The 20,077-nt window shown below is 40.7% G+C and overlaps 3 protein-coding genes across 6 annotated transcripts; 1 reads left to right on the forward strand and 2 right to left on the reverse strand.

Moving 5' to 3' along the window:
- Window positions 1-752: 752 nt before the first annotated feature.
- Window positions 753-5,430, reverse strand: htatsf1 (HIV-1 Tat specific factor 1). Of its 2 annotated transcripts, none has more exons than XM_068600645.1 (10): window positions 5,363-5,430; window positions 4,498-4,662; window positions 3,616-3,850; window positions 3,362-3,409; window positions 3,103-3,257; window positions 2,780-2,943; window positions 2,545-2,641; window positions 2,342-2,431; window positions 2,097-2,234; window positions 753-1,856 (listed from the first exon to the last, which is right to left on the reverse strand). In XM_068600645.1, exons 2-10 carry the CDS (start codon window positions 4,660-4,662, stop codon window positions 1,617-1,619), a joined length of 1,332 nt encoding a protein of 443 aa, XP_068456746.1. In that variant the 5' UTR covers window positions 5,363-5,430; the 3' UTR covers window positions 753-1,616. The 2 variants fall into 2 exon arrangements, with proteins under 2 accessions (XP_068456746.1, XP_068456745.1); XM_068600644.1 differs by having other exon boundaries at window positions 5,217-5,395.
- A 142-nt stretch (window positions 5,431-5,572) lies between these two features.
- LOC137802342 (uncharacterized) lies at window positions 5,573-15,242 on the forward strand. The gene is made up of 8 exons (XM_068600143.1): window positions 5,573-5,757; window positions 6,000-6,124; window positions 6,414-6,625; window positions 6,715-6,752; window positions 10,487-10,565; window positions 11,848-11,990; window positions 14,085-14,296; window positions 14,906-15,242. Exons 1-8 carry the CDS (start codon window positions 5,617-5,619, stop codon window positions 15,240-15,242), a joined length of 1,287 nt encoding a protein of 428 aa, XP_068456244.1. The 5' UTR covers window positions 5,573-5,616.
- bnip1b (BCL2 interacting protein 1b) lies at window positions 13,983-19,764 on the reverse strand. 3 transcript variants are annotated; one of them, XR_011079998.1, is made up of 6 exons: window positions 19,647-19,764; window positions 18,681-18,952; window positions 18,145-18,252; window positions 17,207-17,325; window positions 16,772-17,050; window positions 13,983-14,279 (listed from the first exon to the last, which is right to left on the reverse strand). XR_011079998.1 is itself a non-coding variant. In XM_068600956.1 (6 exons), exons 1-6 carry the CDS (start codon window positions 19,728-19,730, stop codon window positions 16,854-16,856), a joined length of 693 nt encoding a protein of 230 aa, XP_068457057.1. In that variant the 5' UTR covers window positions 19,731-19,764; the 3' UTR covers window positions 15,727-16,853. The 3 variants fall into 3 exon arrangements, 2 of the variants coding, with proteins under 2 accessions (XP_068457057.1, XP_068457056.1); XM_068600956.1 differs by lacking the exon at window positions 13,983-14,279 and having other exon boundaries at window positions 15,727-17,050; window positions 18,681-18,772; window positions 18,860-18,952; XM_068600955.1 differs by lacking the exon at window positions 13,983-14,279 and having other exon boundaries at window positions 15,727-17,050.
- Between the last annotated feature and the right edge of the window lie 313 nt (window positions 19,765-20,077).

A 20,077-nucleotide genomic window follows, 5' to 3' on the forward strand; every position in this document is an offset into this window, starting at 1 on the left:
TTGTCAGTTTTTAAAGTGAGTTCCTGAAATGACAGACTGCATATAATTCAATATTTTCTCTTTGAAACACTTCTGTTCATTAGAATGATCTGTCAGTTGCATACCTGAAGCTCCTTCTTTTCTTGCTCCCAGCTGAGCTTTTCATCGGCTGTCTGCTCCCTCAGAGCAGCACTTTCTGCAGCCGGCTCGATGTTTTCTGCTTTGTAGTCCATAAGGACTTGTTGCAGGCTGAGAAAGATTGTGCTGACTCTGGGAGTACTGAGAGTTACAAGTATACATGCAATAGATGAGTGAATTAAGTATTACCATTTGCATTTGTTGTAAAATAGTCCTGCATCATGTGAGGAAGGTTTTAGTCTGGACACACACACATCTTCACAAAAGCTGATATATGATGACACAGACCAAAGATGAAGACAAATGGGCTGTCCTGAAACAATGTAGCTCTAAAAAAACAAGTCTGTGTGTGCTTAGAAAATCTTACCTTGTCTTCCGAGTTGTCTATCGAACACAAATACTACGTATTGGAGTTGTAGTATTTACTTGTACTTCTGGTGTACTTCCCACTTGTAGTTTTACACCAAGCTGTTTCTCTGTTGGAGGTCAGGTCGTAACCCACTAGAAGTTTGTCACAAGGTTCAAATCAAACAGTCTGTACGTCGTCATCAAGCTGCATCTTGTCTCATTACAGTTCTCAGAATGAGACGTCGTGAGACTTCAAAATGTTACAAACCCAAAAGACTTTATTAAACACATTAATACTCATATTTACAAGACAACATCCAAAGGGCGTGTGCGTTTGTAATAATAAGTTTGTCTTATAGCCCAACGACCCTGACCATGCCCTCAGAGATCCAGATACTGGACACCAAAAGGAAAAAGGGCAATCATATTTTTGTTTGCATTTATATAGCAGATGCACTATCTATCTAAGTTTAAGTATATTGGGTGTAGTTTTGAAGTCCCTTTTGCATGAAATCGTGTATGTCTGGACTCACGAGAACCAGAGTAGCCATTACTGTCGGATGTCGATCCCATCTCGGAAAATCACAAAAAAGTTGCTGTTTTAAGCACACATGTAACTATTGTGGAAAAAACTACTTATGTTTTATGTGTGCTTTGTGTTGAAACGTAAACTTATTTTGAAGTTTGATGTTATTTTTTGACTTTTTACAACCATACAGTACGGTACCATAAGTACTTTCTACAAGGTTTGGCCAAAATGACGATCTACATCCCATGTAACAACATACATGTGTGTATTTAATGATTCAACCCCAAGTAAGTGTCCCGTTAAAATATCTGTTCAGGCTTTATCTTCTGTAATTCATCAAGATTCTAATCTAGCTTATCAGCACAAAACTGCAAACCAAAGTGGAGCAGTTTGTCAAGAGCAGATCTAATTACTGCGTAAACCAAAATAGTGAAATAGGGTAGACAAAATCATAATTTTATTTTTCTACATTACAAAACGGCTCAAACTGTCCAAATACCTCCCCCTCCTTATCTTCCTCCCTATCTTCCTCCTCCTCCTCCTCCTCCCTTACGACGGTTCACAATCTAGCAGGACAGTCCTGATTGGTTGCCATAGGGACCAAAGCTGTACATATAAGTATCTAGGCTTTCTCATCATCACTTCCTTCCATGCTGCTATCTGTAGATTCTGCGTCCTCTTGCTGTTTCTGTGGTTCTACTTTGGGATGCTGATCGGGCTCCGTGGTGTTGGAGGGTTCTGTTTCGGTGGTGCTGCCCTCTGCTGACGGGGCAGTATCGTTCGGCGGGGCCTTTTCGCCTCCCTCCAGGAAAGTAGACCAACCCTTCAGTCGCTCCTCCCGCTCACGCGTCGTCTCTTCCACCTGCACAAACAGTATCAGCATTTTAAGGCGGCAAATGACTTCCAGATGCAGAGTTTAAGTTAATCAAGGATATCACAATAACTCAAATGTATTACATATATAAAATAATATACTGTGAGTGATAACTGGCTTCAAAAGCTTTGAAAATGCTGCATCCATCAAATTTCCACAATGAAATTTGATATTTTTATCATCTTTCTTTCTTGGTAAATCCCCATCAGTATTTTGCATTTAGTTTACCTGATAGTCTGTTGTTCCATCCCAAAGCGCAGCAGTCAGCTGCCTCCCTCCAAACCAGCGACCATTGAACGACTCTATGCACGCGTCCGCTTGTTCAGGCTCCTTGAAGGCGACTGATGCCACGCCGTCCGGGTGTCTCTACAGCACAAACACGACCACATAACAGCTCCTTATTGATGCCAGGAACATACAAGTCAAACCATTAAATTATAACTATGAAAAAGGATAAATAACAATAAACTCACGTCGAAGAGGATGACCTTCTTGACCCCCCCAAACTTCTCACACTCTGTCCTCAGATCCTCACGATACTCATTCAACTCAAGTGGGTCTTCCTACGAAGGCCAACACAGAGATTAATACCCTCCAATGGACAGTGTGTGTGTGTGTGTGTGTGTGTGTGTGTGTGTGTGTGTGTGTGTGTGTGTGCGTGCGCGCGTGTGTGCACCTCAAAGTCACTGGGGTGGAACATGTTCCGAATGATGACTACTTTTTCATGCCTCTTCCTCACTTCTCCTTTCTTCTCCGGCCTCCAGTCCAACTGTCTGCAGAGACACAAACAAGAAAATACTCAATTACTTGTGTTCTCTTAATTCACCGGAGCATTTTGACAGTGTATCCCCCCATGCAGAGTGGGACTAGTGGGCGGTTAACTAAAAAGGGAACAAGGAAGTATAATTTACTTCTGTTGCTGCTGCATTCTTTTCTTATAATCTTTGTTCTTCTTCTTCTTCTTGCTGGCGTCATACTGGCCCTTCAGCTCAAACCGGGCTGCTTCCACATGGAGCCTGTAACCTCGGACCTCCGACTCGTCAATCAGACGGAGAGCCAATTCCACTGACTCCTTCTGCAGAAAATCATAAACACACATTGTCACTTTGCTGTAATACTAGTGCAACTAATACTTCTTCTCTATAATGTGTCATTGAAGCCAAAACACTTTTGGAACCTTCTAGTCACTATAAATTAAGTAACTATAAATTTAGGAACGCAAGGACAGGCAGACCTTGAGATAGCAGCAGAGACCATCTCCCTTCAGATTTCCCTCTTTATCCTTGTAGAGTTTGACCTTGTACTCTTCGCTAACGGGGTCCCGCATTACAATGCCGCACTTGGTCATTAACTCAGCAAACTCCTCTGTGCTGATGTCCGGAGGCAGGCCTGAGGAGGAAGAAGTTAGGGAGAGAGAGAGATAGAATGAGAAGAGTCAGCTAGTCACGAGCTGTCTACATGACAATGAGAAAAGAACTGCCAGCAATACCAACCTGATACGTAGACGTTCGTGTTTTTATTTTCTTCTAAATCAAACCATCCTACAAGCAGGAGAAAGGAAAAAGCATTTATCAAAAGAAACGTTTGTACGAACAGAAATTTCGAAAGTGTACATAATAATGTATAGGTAATAATCACTATTGTAGACAGGGATAAAGGTGTTTTCTTCAAACACCATTATTCACATTTGTGTGTTAGTTAATCCACTGGTTTTCCCTCTTCTCGATGGTTGTGGGTATCACTTTACCTGGATCTGGTTTTCTCTTCTCCCCTTTCTGTTTGGCTTGCACCGCTGCGGTCTCATGCTGGACTGGATTCTGCTTCTTGAGGGAATCTCCTGGTTTCTCTTTTTCTGAGGGCTTGCTTTGTGGTTCTGGGGCTGCTTGGTCGGAGCTGCTCACTGCAGCATTGTTGGTATCTGGATCTCCATCCGGAGTGAAGCCATAGTTGGCCTGGTAGGCAGCAATGAAGTCCTCCGTTATCTAGAGAAAAAGCAAAACCTACTTAAAATTAACACAAACTGTTACGACTACATAACAAAAAAAGGTCTGCGATCCAATAATGCATTTTATTGCTAAGTGTGGTCAGTGGCAAGTACAAGCTGGTATGATGGAGACCTTGAACTTTTATGTCAGCATTATTATTGGTATGCAACAGCGCCCCCGGTCAGAATAGCATTGTATATTAATCATAATTAATCGAAATTGCAATATGGCCAATTACCATTTTCGAATCACAAGAGGTGCTATATTTGTTCAAGGCGAAATGTGTGATGTAAACTTACCATTTTAAATGAAATATTGTCATGCTATAATGCTGATGACCTTGCTATCATATCATATTGTACAGGGTTAAGAAAAACATCTTTGTTTAGTGCAGATCCCCACACCATTATAATTTCTATATTTTAGTCAATGAAAACTAGGATAGTGATGAAAAAAGGTCCTCTAATGTCACAAATCATATTGCAATTGCGATATTAGTAAAACAAATCTTTGAAATCGGTAAGCCTGACTGTGGGTTAAAGAGAACGGGAACAATCCATAAGATAAATATGTGAAAGAAAACAGAATAGATCTGAAGCTCAGGGACTAATAAACATATGAAGTAGAAAAACATATGTTCATACTTTAGGGAACCAGGCCTTCTTTTCATGATCCCAATCGTACACGGTCCCATCCTCTGGGTCAGTGTAGGTGTTTGGGTCAGAGCCGCCCTCATGTCTCCGACCATAGAGCTCCTGCATCCGCAGCTGCTCCATTAACTCTTTGTTGGCATCTGATTGTGTACTCATCTGCAACAAGAAAGTGAAATGATCCAGGTCAACAAGCATTGCATTTCAACATGTATAAAGATGCCGTATTACAAAGAAGCTTAATGTGTCTTTTCGCTGTGCTCATAGAATTAGTGAACATCTGCCAGAATATGTGGTTCAACAATAATATCAAAGCAGGGTAGTATGCTGCTGTCCCACTGTCAGGCCTGTGCTGTAAAAACAATAAACGAACCTGTCCATAACAAAGCCATGCAAATAACCAACCAATCAAATGTTGCTTCTGGCACTGTCACCGCCCCATAACTCATGAGAAACGTGTCAGTCAGTGCCTTTAAGACTTCGCACCATGATGTGCTTAATGAACTGACTGCATGTATCGGGGTCAGAAAGGTAGTCTTAGACAATGCTGCACTTTACTCAACTAACGACATTCAGTTCACATTAGGATAATTTACTGATGGGCATTTGGTAACATAGAACTGTCTGTGCTTGTGAATATGAAGATAGTTAGGAAAACAAGTGTCTGATGTTAGCCAACACAGCTAACATCAGTGCACGCTGGCTATCGTTACCTTTAACAACAATGACGTTTGTCCGGCCTAAAATCTGTTGGGGGCGAAGGTTAACGAAACAGATCCCCTCCGTCTGAAGGCCCAACCACAGAGACGATCTGTGTTTGGAGAATTCAGCCAGTGTGTTAGCTAAATGTATATACTACCTTTAGATTTACGCGCAAACGTCGACCCTTCCACCGGACACTTGAACGAAGTACTTCCGATGTCAGGTTTCGACTACGCATGCGCGTCAACTGGAAACTGAGCGCTCGATTTGTTATACAACGTCTACCTTTTCCCGTAACAGCTACCGCGATCACTCCGCCCGCGGTTTACTAAGGGCCGCACGAGTTGAAAACAAGCGCCCACGGCTCAGCTAGCTATCAGCTTAGTTAGCAAACCTCTAGCTCTGTTTGTCATGGCGGACGGTGGCGGTAACGGTGCGGGAAACCTTCCACCGGGAGACCCGCAGCTAATCGGTATGATCGTGGAGCATCTGAAGAACCGGGGGCTTTTTGACGAGTTTCGTCGGGACTGTCTCGCCGACGTTGATACGAAGGTAAGCCAGTCGGCTAACGACATCTCCTTTAGTTTAACAAGCCAGACTAAGCTAAACTGGGAAATGCTCGAGCTTGAACTTTAGTTTGAATTGGATACTATATCTCGCTTACGTTAGTTGTTGTTTCTAATTTAAATGGGAATAATGTGTCCTTCTCCTTGTCACGGTCGAGTTTCCATGTTACGGTATACTTGCTTGCATCTCTGTACAATGACTGTTTATATCGCTGTCGTTGCTGCCAGCCTGCCTATCAGAACCTGCGGCAGAAAGTTGACAACTATGTCTCGTCGCACCTGAGCACACAGGACTGGAACCCGTCCATCAACAAGAACCAGATGAGGAATGGACTGAGACAAAGTGTTGTGCAGTAAGTGTTACACTCGTCCATCTGTTCAGAAGAATAGCAATATCAAATGAACAGCTGCTTTATGAGTTGTGAATATGTTTTACATTTCTGAGTAACGTTTTCATTGTAATCCATAAACTAGTCTGCACCAAATGATTGTATGTCAGTTTAATCCAGTCAGCTATACTGCTATATTGCTTTAGTTATTCAGTCAAATAACCGTACTTATGTAGTGTGTGTGTGTGTGTGTGTGTGTGTGTGTGTGTGTGTGTGTGTGTGTGTGTGTGTGTTTTTCTCTTTATTTTTGTAGATCGGGTATGCTGGAGTCCGGTGTGGACAGGATCATCACTCAGGTTGTCGACCCCAAGATGAACCACACTTTCCGGCCGCACATAGAAACTGCAATTCATGATTTCTTGTCAGGGGAAAGGAGGGAGGAGAACACCTTGAGTTGTAACTCTGCACCGTTGGAGCAGACAGAAATACAGGAGGCTCCATCTGCTTCTGGCCCCAAAACTCCTTGAGGTCTGTCTAAAAACTGAAGTACAGTGTAAGGTCGAGGACAATTTAGAAATGCAGTTAAGACATCTATATTTTCCTTCCTGCTGCAGGTGCACATGGTGGTCTGGACATAATGGTGTACGGCTGGGTACGCCTTCTTGAAAGGTGCAGCATCAGAGAAGAAGAACAAGGTTTTTATGCTACGCCTTTTTTGAAGACTATGGTCAGGAACCTGGAGTGTTTCTGCATTCAAGGTTTTCAGCATGAGATGTTGCATGGCTCGTCTGCGCTGCTCTAGGCTACTGTTGGACAATGTGGAGCCGTGCACTTTCACTGCACAGCTCTGCCTCTGGAAAATGTGTGATAGACAGATTTTCACTTTGAAATTGAATATTATGTAATGCAGATTTCTCCCTCAAGCTGTTTTATTGACATTTTTCACAAATAACATGTTGACTAAACGTTAATCATGTTAACTGCACTGATACATCATGGTAGGTGAAGTCATTTGGCTCGTTTCAGTTGGGAGGATTAGAGGAAGAAGATCCTACAGTTTCTGTCTCACTGAGAATTTTTGAAAGACTTTTATGTAAATATTTTTCCCCAGTATCTATGGGTCTACATTTTTTCACGCTTTTGTATTTCCTTTTTCTTCCATGTATTTAGTATGCCGCATTGATTGTGCTTTACTAAACACAGTTGACATCATGTCCCTATTTTTTTTTCTTATTGTACCCATTTGTACCTGTGCCTTTTTAATTATTATTAATAAAGAAAATCTACTGTATGCAAGACTGTTTGGTTAGTTTTTGAAGCGATACAGTCAATTCTTTTCACTGAATGATGGAAATAACATTGTTTCCTGCATGATCATAAAACCAAACCACTAGATGGGGTAGGTTCTCAGTTGGGCATTTTAAATCCCAAAACCACCCAAAAGTAATCTGAGGCGACCCAGCTGATTCCACCACATGACATCTATATATATAGGGCCTATCTGCATGTTTGAGACAGGACATTACCTTTACTATATAAGGTCTAAAACTTGGAGTCATTAATGCTATAGAGGGATAATGGTGGAAGGAAAAAAACATTTCTAACTCGTGTTTATCTCCAAAGAGTCATAGAAATAAGCTACAAGTAGCGCCCCGGTGTGGTTTTGTTTCTAATTTCCTCACAGCATAAGGGATATTTCTGAGCAGTTTCATTTTCAAGTCCAGTCTTTGACCTCAATCCATCAGTTCGGGGGATTTTTGTGTAACAATAACTGGATTGTGTAACTTTATTGATTTAACTACTTGCTTTTGGCAGTGATGCACACTCTAAATTAACTTCACTTCTATCCTTATTGCCCATGTAAACTTCAATTAATGAAATCCCCAATAGTATAATTTTGTATTTTGTTTTGCTCGGTGCAAAAACTTGCAAGAATAAATCAATGTGTTAACTTTTTAATTTAATTTTCTTATTTAGCATCCAAAAACTGTATTTACAAAAAAAAAACTGTCATGTAAAACCAGAAAAAAAAACAGAAATATGGTTCTTGAATTTAATTAAATGGGAAACTGAATCTATAAGGGCAACCGATCTGAGTTTATAAGCCCAAACGTTAATGCTGCCTCCTAAGTTCAGTAATCACAGAGCAGATCCTGAATGAATATGATTTATATTGTATTTATGCAGAAACGTATCCAGAGGCAGAAATCTTATTCACAACATGATCGTGTGGGAGTGCGAGCTGTATAGAGGCTCCTGCTTGTGTACTGTTTGCACACTGGTGTCTATATGCATTAGGGTAACATGTTGTGATTGTGTGTGTATGTGTGTGTGCTCAGTGTCGGGGTGAAGGGTCATTGTGTGAGTGGTCATCAGGGGTTGTGTGAGGGAAGCTGTGGGATGTTGTTTTGAAGCTGGATGAGACAGAACGTGCTGAAGAGGTCAGGGAAAAAATACTCTTAATGAACGACCGAACATTAGCCCCTCATAGGATTGTCTTCCCTAACTGGGCCTCTGGATGGACCCACACACATGAAAACACCCTGTCTCTGTACCGTGACCTCCTGCTACAGCACCCACGCACACTTGTTCTAAACCATCTTCACTAGGCCTCTTGGATGCAGGGTAGATAAACCTGAGGAGACGCAGTAGCAAGTATTTTGTTGTTTTGTTACTCTCGGGGCGATGCGGACGCCACGGTGTCACATGACTGTGAAACCGTCATGTGTCTCTTTGTTGATGTCAAGGATCAGAGGTCATGGTTGTTAAGAGACAAAACACGACCACAACAACTGCTGGGCTGTGAGAATGGAGCGTATGAAGAACACACAAATCAAAGCATAACTTACTTTGGACTCGCAGACAAAAACATGTCACTCTTTGAAGTGACCGCAGCTTACAAGTTGACTGTAACAGTTATTGTAACCAAATAAAACCTCATTACCGATCTGAAAATAGTCTGTTGATTATGTTTTTATTTCTTATCCCCTGTAGTTTTAAATAGTCAGTTTAAAAATGGCTCACTTACCTATGATTATATGAACATGGTGTAGTTGTATCTATTGGGCTTGAAGAAATCTGTCTGAGATATCTGCTTACTGCTGTGAAAGAGGTCTCTGACCTAAAATCTATGAAAATTCTATATTAAAAAAACATTTTGAGTGGAGACATGTCAAAAACAATAGCCTAAGTTAGTCAGAACATGTTTAAAACATAATGGAAATATTGTGTTTGTGTGTGTGGATTAACCAATAACCAAACCATCAATAACAACTGTCGAGTTGCATTGTGTACATATTTTCTCATTGGTAATAATTTAGTTATAGACGTAGGCAATATATTAATAAATGTTCATGGGTTCCTCCCTTTCTATTATGTAATTGAGTCTGCAGTTATACATATTAATCAGTCGTTTGAAGTAAGTAAGTCTCTCTCTCTCTCTCTCTCTCTCTCTCTCTCTCTCTCTCTCTCTCTCTCTCTCTCTCTCTCTCTCTCTCTCTCTCTCTCTCTCTCTCTCTCTCTCTCTCTCTATGCCAAGATAGCAGCTGCTATCCCTCAAACACACTCGTAACACTCTGGCTGTTGGGTAATTGAGTGTGGATGTCTTGAGTGGTTGACCCTGCTCACTCCAGAGGAATGACCTTATATAGAACGTTATGTTGAAAGATACGTTTTGGATATTATTATTTTATTGGGCACTGTAGGACTCAAAGGGTCTCCTTGGTATATATAAGTTCAGAAGAAATGCAACAAAAGTGCCCTCGGATGCCCTAAAAAAAACCATGATAAAGTTCCGTTGAGCATGTCCTTCCATGGAGAAAACATAATGAAACACAATGTACCCTCTTGGAAGTGCCAACAGATGGGATGAAAGCGCCCTCTGGATGCCCCTCGAGTGCAGAAACGAGATGCAGGGCTCTAATGGATGCCCTTAAATGAAGACACCGCGATGCAGTGCCATATGCTGCCTTGTATGCATTTTTAGCCCCCACGAGCCAGCCTGAGTGTGCCACTAGTATTAGTTAATAAATAAGAAAACTAACTCCGCTTGAAGCCCAATCGACGAGTTTGTTCAAACGCAGCTGCACAGCTACATTCTGCTCCTGTGAGTCCCCTTTTTCTCTCATCAATGATACACTTTTGGCTCCGTGGTAGTGCGTTCACAGGGCTGCGCTGCGATTGGTGGAGGTAAAAACGTGAACGCGCAGTGGTCATGTGGCTTTATATATTTCAGCCTTCATGCAGCGGAAATACTTTACAGCGGGAACTCTTCTGCAAGGCTGTGGCCTGTGCTGCTCCAACACCTCAAATACAAAGCTCTGGTTAGTGTAAAGCATGCCGGAGCACTGGTCCGCTGTGTTGTTTCTGCTCCTGGCCTGTCAACAGGTGCTGGCCATGGATCTGCATGATGTCCATGAGAAACAAGGGAGCCAATTAAAAAAACGCCTGTCTCTGCAGAGCACAGGTGAGTTCTAACATCAAGTGTACTGCCGCCTTACATGTCAGCCTTTTGTCCCCCTGCATCCAGATATTTATGTTTATTCAAACGTAGTCTCCAGAAAATCCTTCACGGTGTGACTGAAGGTGCCTGGGAAACTTTGTTTAGTGTTTAAATGTGGGCTTTCTGCATTTCCTTAAATTGGGTTGTTTTGGGACATGTATTCTGTATTTACTCTGCTGAGAAAAACCTTCAGTATTTTAGGCCTCCTTTAGCACTGCTCCATTGGACATGTTGGTCTGTTTGCGGCATTGTAACGCCTTAGTGACGACACACTGCCATACCAATTTGTTAATTTATTATCATGTATCAAAAGTACATTATTACCGAGTTTCCTTTGGCGCGTCTCAGTGAAGTGAGTTTAAAGGTTAAACTGACGGTAACGACGGATGATTGCGTCATATTTTCATCCTCTATACGTTGGCCTTACATTGCATCGGCAAAATCGTCGGCATGCCGTGCAGCGCTACAGCCGGTATCAGGTTAAACTATCACTAACCTCCTGGGTCTGTCCCGGACCAGCAGAGCGCGCCTCTCTTCTTGCTCTCTGTGTTGGTGGCTGTAACTCAATGCGCATCTCCGGCGGCTCGATCCTGTCAAAGCACACATTCCCTCCATGACAGCACAGCTCCTCGACCTGGACGTGACCGGAGCGCTGCACAACATCAACAGAAGCAATAACTGTAGATACCCACAAGAGCAACATCATATGTTTGTAAAAGGTCCTCCCCTCCCCGCCACACACACACACACACCAAAAAAGTCTGATCTTTTCCATGAGGCCTCGGGTATAGTGATAATGTCTCCTCAGCAAAAAAACAGACATTTATTCTGTAAGCAATATCTTTATTCAGAATTTAATTGAATGACAAGTAAATTCCTTGATTGCTTCTCTACAATCCTTCATACTACATTTTAAGCACTTATCAAACTGAAATGAAATATAGCTTTCAAAGTGAAGTAGATGCTGTTGATCCTGGTGACACACTTTGAGCTTGTTGTAGATACCCACATCTGGATGATATCCTCTACTGTCCACTACAGCTTGTTTTAAACTTCCCATTCCAAGCCATTGATAAAAGAGCATGTTCCCAAGGTCATCCTGATGTGTGATATCAATGTATTTGTAATGTGCATGTGTCTTCTCAAATCAAAATACAGCACAGTATAGGACATATGATTGAAGAGACACTTGATTCTGCATCAACGTTAATACTGAATACTCTCTGTGTCTTTCTGTCTCACTCAGCGGAGATTCAGAGTTGCCTGGTGAGTTCAGGGGATGTCGGCTGTGGGACGTTTCAGTGTTTCAACAACAACTCCTGTGAAATCCAAGGGCTGCACCACATCTGTCTGACTTTGTTGCACAACGCCGGGCGCTATGACTCACAGGTGGGCTGCAGAACGACAATTTAAAAGAAAAATACAATGCGATATAATCACGTTGATGGTGAGGTGACTACATCTAACCTATAGTAAAATATATATATGTACACATTTGGTACATGTATAGCATTATATATTGACAAAAGATCTGGATATTGTGCCATAGCATTCTGCCGTGGCAGCCATTTGTTACTGGCATAAAACACTTTGGCAGCCCCCAAGCAACGGTTTCCATATTTTCAGCTACTCAAATATTAAATGTTTTATAAGAATGTAAGGCAAAAATAATTGAACTGCAGTCTCTCTGTTATTAAGAGAGGTGGTTGAAACACAACTCCTGCAGCACAGGCCAGACAAGATATATCATCTTTCCAGCATGTTCTGGGTCTATACTGAGGCCCGGTAGACCTCTAAAGAGAGGCGACGAGGAGATATCCTGATCAGATGTCCAAACCACCTCAGCTGCCCCTTTCCACTTGAAGAAGCAGCAGCTTTACTCCGAGCTCCCTCTGGATGTCTGAGGCTTCTCACCCATATACCTCAAAGGCTTCGCTCAGCCACTCTACGAAATACGCTCATTTTAGCCGCTTGTATGCGCATTCTCATTTTTCCGGTCACTATCCAAAGCTCATGATGACGAGGGTCAGAACGTGGATGGACTGATAAATTGAGAGATTTGCTTTCTGCCTTGGCTCCCTTTTCACCACGAAGACCTGGTTCAAGGGCTTCATCCCTGCTGACGCCGCACCAAACCACCTGTCCATCTCACGCTTCATTTGTTAGTTTCACTTGTGAACAAGGACCTGAGATACTTTAGTTGTCAATTTATCAGTCAACAAACTGCCACATTTAGGGTTTTTGTCACAAAATGGTGATTGTTATGTAATGTTGAGCTATGCCATCCCACTATAATGCTCTAAGGCATGTTGTGTGGTTTAAAAATATTGATGCACGACACTGCCTTTTTATGACATACTTTAATATGGCATTTTAGTGGCTTACTATACTTTTCTTTACGTACTGTACTATGACATCTTTATGATTGATGATCATATTTTATTATACAATACTGTACTATTACTTTTTAATGCCTTTTTTATGACATACTATTATCATACTATACTAATAGGTCATTTTTATGGCATACTATACTTTTGATGTATTTTATGACATACTATCACCATACTATACTAATAGGTCCTTTTTATGGCATACTATATTTTTGATGTATTTGATACATGATGTACGATACTATGACTTTCTGAGGCAATTTTTATTTAACTTTTTCTTTTTACAATTGTATGGCATACTATACAATCATGGTTTTGTCATACAGGATTTAATGGGATGACCTTTTTACTATTCTTTAAAATTTCTTGGCATATTATACTTTAATACTATTTATTGCAATGATAACTTTTTTTTTAAGGAAATACTATATAATTACTTTTCTTATTATCATGAGTTCTATGTTATTTTGTATCATTAATTTTTATCACATTTCTTTTTCGGACATACTATACAATTGCTTTTTTTCTGGTATTCTTTCTGATGACTTTTATAGGACATTTTCATGCCAAACTTTGATACTACATACATCCTACGTTATGACTGTTACGCCATACTATGTTCAGACAGTTTCATGATATGCTCTGACTTTTTAATGGCATACTAGAATCACTAGCTCTATGACATTTTCATTCATGAATGGATTTTTCCGTCATATCATACAAAATAGTTTGCCTATACTTTTTGATAGATACATGGATAGATGGATAGAATGAATAAATTAATGCATATACACACAGACGGATCTTAAACTGGAATTGTTTTTTATTATGGCATACTACGTGCACTTCAAATTGTTTACATTGTTATAGAATTCTATAACTATACATCTTTTTAATGGCAAACACTAATATGACTCTTTAATGACATTGCAATATTCTATACTTTGACATGGAAGTGGCAGCAGCCGGGAAGAAGTCAGAGCCAGATTTGACATTGTGTTCACTCACGACATGCAGCTTTGTTGAGCAGGCCATCAGAAATTAAACTGATTTCTCCTTTTGCTTTTTGCTCTCCTCCTCCTTCTCCCAGGGAAAGTCCTTTGTAAAGGAAGCGTTGCGTTGTATGGCGCTGGGACTGCGGCAGCGCTTCAGCTGCGTCAGCCGGCGGTGCTCGGCGGTAAAAGAGATGGTGTTCTCGCTCCAGAGAGAATGTTATTCCAAACATCAGCTCTGCCTGGCGCCACGAGACCACATGGAGACCATGGGCAACCTGGTCCAGTTCCACCTGATGTTCCCCCCGGGGTGAGAGACACACACATAATCAGTAAACTTGTATCATCAACATCCTCTATATAATAATATATTGACCCATAGTCTATGTAATATATACACCAATACCGTTATATCTGCACACAAAAAAAGTATGTAATTTAAAAAGTTATGATTCAGTATTTAATGAAAGTAATAAGTCATAGTATATTTATAGTCATAAAAAAGTCAAAGTATGTCTGCTATAAAAAAATTATATAGTCTCACTTTAAGTCAGTGGTTCTCAAACTTGTTGTCACCCCCCACTTTGGAGGAAGAAAAATGGTCGGTCATCACCGCCCCAACAACATTGGAACAAAATAGTTCAAGTTTTTCTTTTTTTTTTAATTAATAGATTGAAGAAAATTGAAATCCCAAGTAAACCAGATTGTTTCATCAGACAAAAACTAATAACATGTGCAATCACCTTTGTTAAAATAATGCAAATAAAGTTATATATGTGCAAAAAAACTGTAATACCTCCGCGCCCCACTAGAGGGTGGCGCCCCACAGTTTGAGAACCACAGCATTAGGTGTTTTCCTAAATATACTATCAGTCTGTGTTGGAAAAAAAAACATTCTTGTGTGTGCTTGGCCTATTAGACCTTACGTGGAACTGATGAACTTCCTGTTGAAGTGTGGCGACAAGGTCAGGTTGTGGGTCAGCCAGCGGTTGCGCAGGCAGTGCGAGCAACACTGGGGGGCCCTGTGCAGCAGCTTCGGCAGCACCTGCTCGACCAGCCAAGCAGACCTGCTGCTGCACACCACCGCTCCACCACCCACCGTGTCCACCATGTCTGGGCCTATCACCAATCAAGGGCCGCTGCAGCAGCCGACCAAAGTGGCCGAACCAGAGCACAGGAACGGTCCGAGTCAGATCGACAACGCAACCCAATTTGGTCTCCTTGAGTCTGAGAAATTCAACGTTACTGCTTTGTAAACAGGGTACATAGAGGTCATGCACTTATTAGTAGTCATGGTCATAGTTTAGCGTCTTATTGCTGGTGAAAGCAATGTAACATAACTTATTAACTCTGTTGGGTATCTGTGCTATATTATTATTTTTTACATTTTACTTTGTACAAGGATGAAACCATGTATCTACCTCTCTTCAACGTCACAGTAAACCACAGTGGCTGTATCCTGCAGCAAAGGGCAGTGACAAACACAAGGAAACACCACAGGGAATCACTTAAGTGCAGCTGATGGTTCAAAGTCAGTATTCTACCTTTTTAAATCAGTTTTTGTATTTATGAGTATTGTTTTATTATGCACCGTGAAGTGGACATGCTGTCACACATCTTGTAGACAGTCAGGGTTTAGTCTGCAGAAAGTTAAGCACTCTTTGGTTCTGACATTATAAATGTGTATTTTTGATGCTTTACTTGACTCACATTTCATACAGACTACAGGTTTCAAAGCTATGTTTTGTAACTTTTTATTTTAATTAATCTCAAAATACAGGTGAATGCATTTAGATTGTAATTAATTAAACTACAATGATGTCACTTGACAGAGAGAAGTGTGTTAGTCAGTCCGTCCGATCCTGTAAAATAGTTCTTCGTACAAATGAACAATGAAGCATCTCTGATGGTGGTAAATGTTGAGTATCCTGCCATCTACTGGCCTATGTGTGGTAATGCTTCACATCAATGTTTCCCTCAATATATGGAATAGAAGTATTCTACTTTACTCCAACAAACATTGTTCAATATTCATAACATCTCTGACTTAATGCAGCAGACAACCTTTACGGGATAGGTAAGTAATCAGATTTCTAAACCAGTTGACTAGACCAGACATCCGAAGGAAGAAAGGCACAAGGCAAATTGTCTATGTTGAATACACCCAAACAAATTGTAATTTCACAAAAAGTAAGTAAAGTGAGGTTGATGTATACTATGGCTTTGACCCTTGTTAGCTCTCAGCTGAAGTATAATAGGCCTAAGAATGCTTCAAAGTGCTTTTCTGAATCAGTCACTCTACTAGTGCAGAGGTGTAAAAGTAGACTTAATGCTCTGTTCCACTGTTGACACTTTCCATGTAGCACCATGACAGCCTTTGAGGAGAGACTTCCTGAAAGTGTGCACTCTTATCTTAAATTTGTGTAAATTGCTGCTTCAAGACGACAGACACTCAAAAGTCATAGCTCTTGGGATGTGATGTGGGAAGAAAAGAGGAAGCAATGACAGCCGGCTTCGAGTGTGGCTAATTGCAAGAAATACAAAAACCTTTGCATTTAGACATGGTTAAATTGTGAGGGTTTGTTTGAAGCATGCTGAGGCTTTAACCCCATCACTGTTGTTGCATGAAACCTCAGAATATCATTCAAGTTCACTTTTTATAAACTCACATATTGCATATTGTTATTGATAAAAAGGAGGAAGCTAAACAAGATGAAAAGTTGTCACTTAATGTGCATATAAGTCCAGTCTTAGGACTTCTCCCAACTCTGCATGTAGTCCGTACCTGTTTAAAGTCCTTGGTAGTGGTAACTTTCTGCTCAGGGAAATAACCACATGCAGTGTAATTGAGTTCTTTAGCCAGGCAGCTAAATGAAAGGGAAGAGACGTTTCTTAAGGATGTAGAGGACGGTGGCGAGGAAGAGGGCCACAGCCAGGAAGATGAGCAGCTTGTCTGTCAGTTCCCGCCGGTTGTACTTGAGGATCAGTTTCCTCCCCAGGTGAATTGTTCCTGTCATGCTTTTAAACTCCTCGTTGGTTTCCTGCACTGTCCTTGAGGAAGTGGCTGTGTGAGTAGAAGCATAACAAAGAGAAGTAAACAAGGTTTAACAAGGGAAGATAAATATAGATGAGAGATAGAAACATTAAAAGGATGTTCACAACGACAAATATTGTAAATTAGATTTAACTATTGTACACACACACACAATAAGTATTTTACCCAATGTGCCGATAGTGTCCTCGCTCTGCTTCACCTGTTCAGCCATCATCCTACTCATAGACATCAGACTCTCCGTGATGTTGCTACTAGTTTCTACAAGGCTTTCTTTGGTCGCCTTCCTGATATAAAAACACACACAAAGCAGATCTGAGGTCTGTATGGGTCAAATCAGTCAATATCCACAAGCACAAATGGGATCTACGCGCAAATTGCTTTTGCGAGTGCGACACAGATTGATCTGGACATCTCTGCTTGTGCAAGCAAAATTCAAGCCTGCGAGGAGAAAACTTTGCTTTAAACGTGAGCGGAGCGTCCCCGGGCACACGACTTCTATCTTCTGCTCGCTAAGCAGAAGATAGAAGATAGAAGATATGCTGCAGATAACCTGCAGCATATCAGCAATCACAAGCATAAACAAGTCTAGTAACTTTCGCGAGAGCATTTAAACAAATTATAATCAAAATCATAGGCTGAAAGCTAATATCACAGACCTTGTGACTGCGTAAGTTTTTTTTTTAATCATTTGAGTTCTTAAATGTAAAAAATCCTCATTACAAAATAAATGACTGATGAAAGCTCCATTCAGACAGGATTGATATTACAGGTTGGTGGTTAATGTTTTAGCTGTAATTTTATTATTAATAAAGAAAGTCAGAAGAAACTTAAATGTCTGTTTCTGAATACTGATGAGGCTGCCTTTGTAAGAAAGAAACTGGTAACCGCAATAGTGAGAGATCAACATTTAAAATGCAAATAGTCTCTACAGACTGGACTTTGAGATGAGATCAGAGAGTTTGACTGTGGTATAATAAATACTAAGATGCGGGTTTAGTCAGAAAAAAAGCTAAACACATGCCATGTTACCTTTATAATGATGTGAAGCTGATTGACTCTTCGTTTCAGCACCACAGTAAAGACTCAGCTGCGGATTTACTGACCTTTGTCTGGTGCTCTGGTTTTCTACTCCACATAGCAGCTCGTCCTTCTCCGTGTGGTCTATAACTAGTTTACAAGCCAGGTTAGCTTTCTTCCATGCTGTCTGGTTACTGGAATCCACAGAAAAAATAACACAAAAAACAACTTTCAGAATGTTTGTTTTTGTTATAGATTTCTTCATCTCAACTGGTCTGTGTGTCTGAATCTTTTTGTGTGCATGCTGTTTAAACTTATAAATATCAAATGTAATATTTGCATTTATCTGCCTCTCAAAATACTATTAGATAGATAGATACTTTATTCATCCTCCGGGAATTTGTTTGTTGCAGCAGCAAGCAAGTTACAGAGTAAACATAAAAATAGTGAGTATGAAAATACTCAATACACACTAATACCAGAGCAGACCATATTAAATGTAAGAAAATAAAATAAAGAAAATGTGAAGTATATACAGTGTATATAAAGTATATACAGTATATATAAAGTATATTCAGTGACCAACTAAATTACAAAAGCGGTGCTTGGGTTCTTCACACACCTCAACATCTGCCTTCGCTGGCTCTCTGTCTCTGCCTGGATGGCCAGTCTGTCCGTCTCTCTGTCATACTCTCTGGCCATCTGCTCTAGATCCTGACAACAGAACAAATAAAAGAAATAAAACAGTGTGGATTTTAAGCAAGAAACCTGTCGGATGTAAAACGTGACGTGAGGCCTGACCTGTATTCTGAGTCTGAGCTTGTTGAACTTCTCTTTGACCTGCGAGTTGAGCTCCATGAGAGTTGACTGAGGTCCAGGGCAATCCCTGATGTCCTGCAGGTAACACAAACAAAATGACTTGGTATGTATTCACAAATATATAGCACTGAGCAGGAGCTACCCCAGGGTCTGTAAAAGCAAAACTAACGACTGATAAAATGCATTTCACTGTAAGTTAAAAGTAGGCTGTTGATGACCCATAATCACAAACAGAGAGGTACTGAATGTATTTATCCATCTTTATATATTCATCAGTAATGTTCAATTATGAAAGTATAAAAATAAACACACAATTGTACACACTATTTGTTTAACGAGTCACGTGATATGTTACAGTAAAAAGCTGTCCTATTCATATTACATCAGTTCATGCAGCCCTCACAGGCTCTCACACTCAACCTCTTAGCAGGTGACCTCAGTAAGTCCCTGAGGGTTCAGGGTTTGAGGTTTTAGGTGGGACATTGAGATTGGGCCATGGCTTGTTAGCCAATAACAACATAATCATTCCTCGTTGATCCGTCCGCCACAGGATAACGTTAAAGAATAAGTACATCGAGGGAACATATATGTTAACAGTGAGGGACGATAATAAAGTGGCACAAATGTCCTCTTACGACACTAAAGAGACGACACCTGGTGTTTCCTCCGTCTTTACCGGTTTAGCCGTTAGCTTCACTTTGTTGTTAGCTCACGGTTTGAGCAACTTTCGACGTCGTCTTCGGGGAGAAACGACGTTTTTATTTCTTACCTGAACGAGAGCCTTAATTTCTAGGTCATATTTGATCATTTCTTGTCCACAGATTCGGACGTGGACATCCGCAGAAGACGCCATATTTGTTTTTGTACGACAAGCTGGAGGCCCAAAAGATGACGCGCTCTGCAGAAAGCGAAGCCGGTTTCCTGTCACTTTGCCAATAACCACTGTGTGATCAATTATTAACTTATTCTGTTACCCTAGATTTACTTATAAACGAAACACTGTGGAAGCCCATTTCTGACAGTAAAAGTAAATTGTTAAAAAAGACACAATTATCAGATAGAAAGTCGAAATTAGAAGATAAAAATACATAATTATCTGATAGAAAGTCGAAATTACTAAAAAGTTATATTTATGATATAGAAAGTCGAAATGGTGAGATAGTAAGTGCTCATGTGCTTTTTCCATCCCGTTATCTGGTG

Source organism: Clinocottus analis, unplaced genomic scaffold (genome assembly GCF_023055335.1).
Source record: "Clinocottus analis isolate CAN_PGR_092001 unplaced genomic scaffold, fCliAna1.0.p SCAF_5, whole genome shotgun sequence".
In the NCBI taxonomy this organism is placed as follows: domain Eukaryota; kingdom Metazoa; phylum Chordata; class Actinopteri; order Perciformes; family Cottidae; genus Clinocottus; species Clinocottus analis.